At 65.3% G+C, this 2176-nt stretch overlaps 1 protein-coding gene across 1 annotated transcript in view; it reads left to right on the plus strand.

Annotated features, from left to right (window-relative positions):
* Positions 1-2176, plus strand: part of NBEAL2 (neurobeachin-like 2) — a 36443-nt gene that overhangs the window by 10792 nt on the left and 23475 nt on the right. The window contains 3 exon segments of the mRNA XM_014540500.1: positions 91-173; positions 1971-2056; positions 2151-2172. Of these exon segments, the coding sequence (XP_014395986.1) occupies positions 91-173; positions 1971-2056; positions 2151-2172 (191 nt within the window).

A 2176-nucleotide genomic window follows, 5' to 3' on the forward strand; every position in this document is an offset into this window, starting at 1 on the left:
CGCGGGGGGTGGGCAGGGGAGGGGGGGCATGACCCAGGAGGGGTGAAGTGCCCAGCCTCACCGGCCCCCTGCCCCCCATCGCCACCCCAGGGAAGTCATCAGTGCCAAGGAGAAGAGCAAGTACAAGTTCCCTCCTGCTGCTTTGCCTGCTGAATTTGGAGCCTTCTTCGCAGGTCAGGCCCCGCCCCTGCCCTGCTTGGCCCCGCCCCCAAGCCTGTCCTCCTGGGGAACGTGGAGGCTGGACAGGACCAGCTTGGCCTTGGCTGCAGTGGGGAGGGAGAGCCCTGCCCGTTTGAGGGCTTCGGGGCAGAGAGGAGAGAAAGGGCAGGCCTGGGAAAGATGAGTAATTTCTGGGCTGCAGAGAAGGCCTGGCATCAGGCGGGGGCGCTGATTTCCCTTCCCCCTTCCCTCCCATCCCCTGGCTCCCCACAACCGCCTGTACCCCACTCTGGCCTGGACCACCGTAAAACCATCCCAGTCCAGTCCCTTTGTCCCTGGAGCCTCCACCTGGTGGGCACCCTCCTCAGCACAACGTCTACACTAGCTGTTACCTCCACTCCCTCCTCCCTCCCTCCTGGAGGAGCTGACCCCCAGAATGGCCACCTGTTCTCCCTGGGGACCCCCTTCTCCTGGGTCCCCTCTTCTGTCATCAGAGAGAGACTGGCCAGTGCGGTAGGTGGGCCCGGGCAGGGTGCTGTGGGTGGGGCAGTGAGCGTGGGAGGGTGTTTTCTGTTGGGATAGAAAGTATGTCCTTGCCCTAGCCAGTGTGGCTCAGTGGATAGAGCCCCGGCCTGCGGACCGAGGGTCCCGGGTTCGATTCCGGTCAAGGGCACGGACCTCGGTTGCAGGCTCCTCCCCAGCCTGGGCCCTGGTCGTGGCTTGTGCAGGAGGCGACCCATCGATGTGTCTCTCTCACGTCGATGTTTCTCTCTGTCTTTCCCTCTCTCTCCCACTCTCTCTAAAATCAATGGGAAAATGTCCCCGCGTGAGGACTGAAAGAGAAGAAGGCATGTCCTTGTCTCCGATGTCCCTGGAGCTGCAGGCCTGGGCCCGGGGCAGGGACGCAGCTCCAGGAGGGAAGGCACCCGGGAGCTCCCTGCCTCCCTCCCTGCCCGAGTTCTCTCCTCAGAACAGAACCAAGTCCCTGCCGCTGTAAACGCCCCAGACGTGGCCTGACACCCTCAGGACCAAGCCCTGCTCCCCCCGGCCGTCCTCCCCAGCCCCACTGCTCCCTGCCCCCCAGACAGGTCCCGTCCTCTCGTTCCTAGAGGCCACCAGGCAGCCACCTGCAGGTCTTGGGCCAGTTTCCTCTCCCGCAAGGCCAGCTGCGCTCCAGGCCTCACCTCTAAAGCCCTGTCCCCCGCTCGGCCTCCCACCCCATCCCGCCTGAATCAGGCCCGCCCTGCTCTTGCTCCTCCACCCCCCACGCCACCCTGTGACCCAGGCCGGGCCTCTCTGCTCTCTGGGTTTCAGTCTGTGGCCTGGCATCCTGTCCATCCAACGCTGTGAAAGCCCCTAGAAGTCCCAGCAGAGGCAGGGCTGGGGCGGGGGTGGGGGTGGAGTGAGGGCATCGAGACGCTAGACACAGGCAGCCCCCCTCCCCCAGCAGGTCACTGGGGGAAGCACCAACTGTCAGGGCAGAGGGACCAGGAGATTTGCATCTGAGGGACTAAAACCTGGGTTTCCATGGGGAAGCGGGAGCGGGTGCTCACACCGGGGCTTAGGGTCTAGGGGGCTGGCTCCGCTCTCAGGGTCCTGTTCCTTTTCGAGCTCCCCAAAAAGGGCTGTGTCCCCCTCAGGCCCCTTGGTGGAGAACCATGGCTTTTAAGACCCCTCAGCTCAGAACCAGGTGTCCTCCCTCAGCCCCCACCCCCACCCCCGGGCTCCCACCTGTTTGTAGACCCCGAAGATGCCCAGCCCTGCCAGCTCGGTGACCTTGTCCTGCTCCCCCCACCTCGCCCCCCCTCCAGAGAGCCTGCAGGAGGCAGAGCGCTTGCCCCCCACGCTGCTGCTGCGGCTCATCCACCTCTTTGGGGCCGTCCTGGCAGGAGGGAAGGTAGGCTGGGCGGACCCTGCGGCCAGAGGGTGGCTGTCTCGGGGTCACCGCTGGAGGAGCCCTTGCCCATTGCCCGTCTCCGTCCGACCTGCAGGAGAACGGGCAGCTGGCCTTGAGCTC

This window comes from Myotis brandtii, unplaced genomic scaffold (genome assembly GCF_000412655.1).
Source record: "Myotis brandtii unplaced genomic scaffold, ASM41265v1 scaffold246, whole genome shotgun sequence".
Classification (NCBI taxonomy): domain Eukaryota; kingdom Metazoa; phylum Chordata; class Mammalia; order Chiroptera; family Vespertilionidae; genus Myotis; species Myotis brandtii.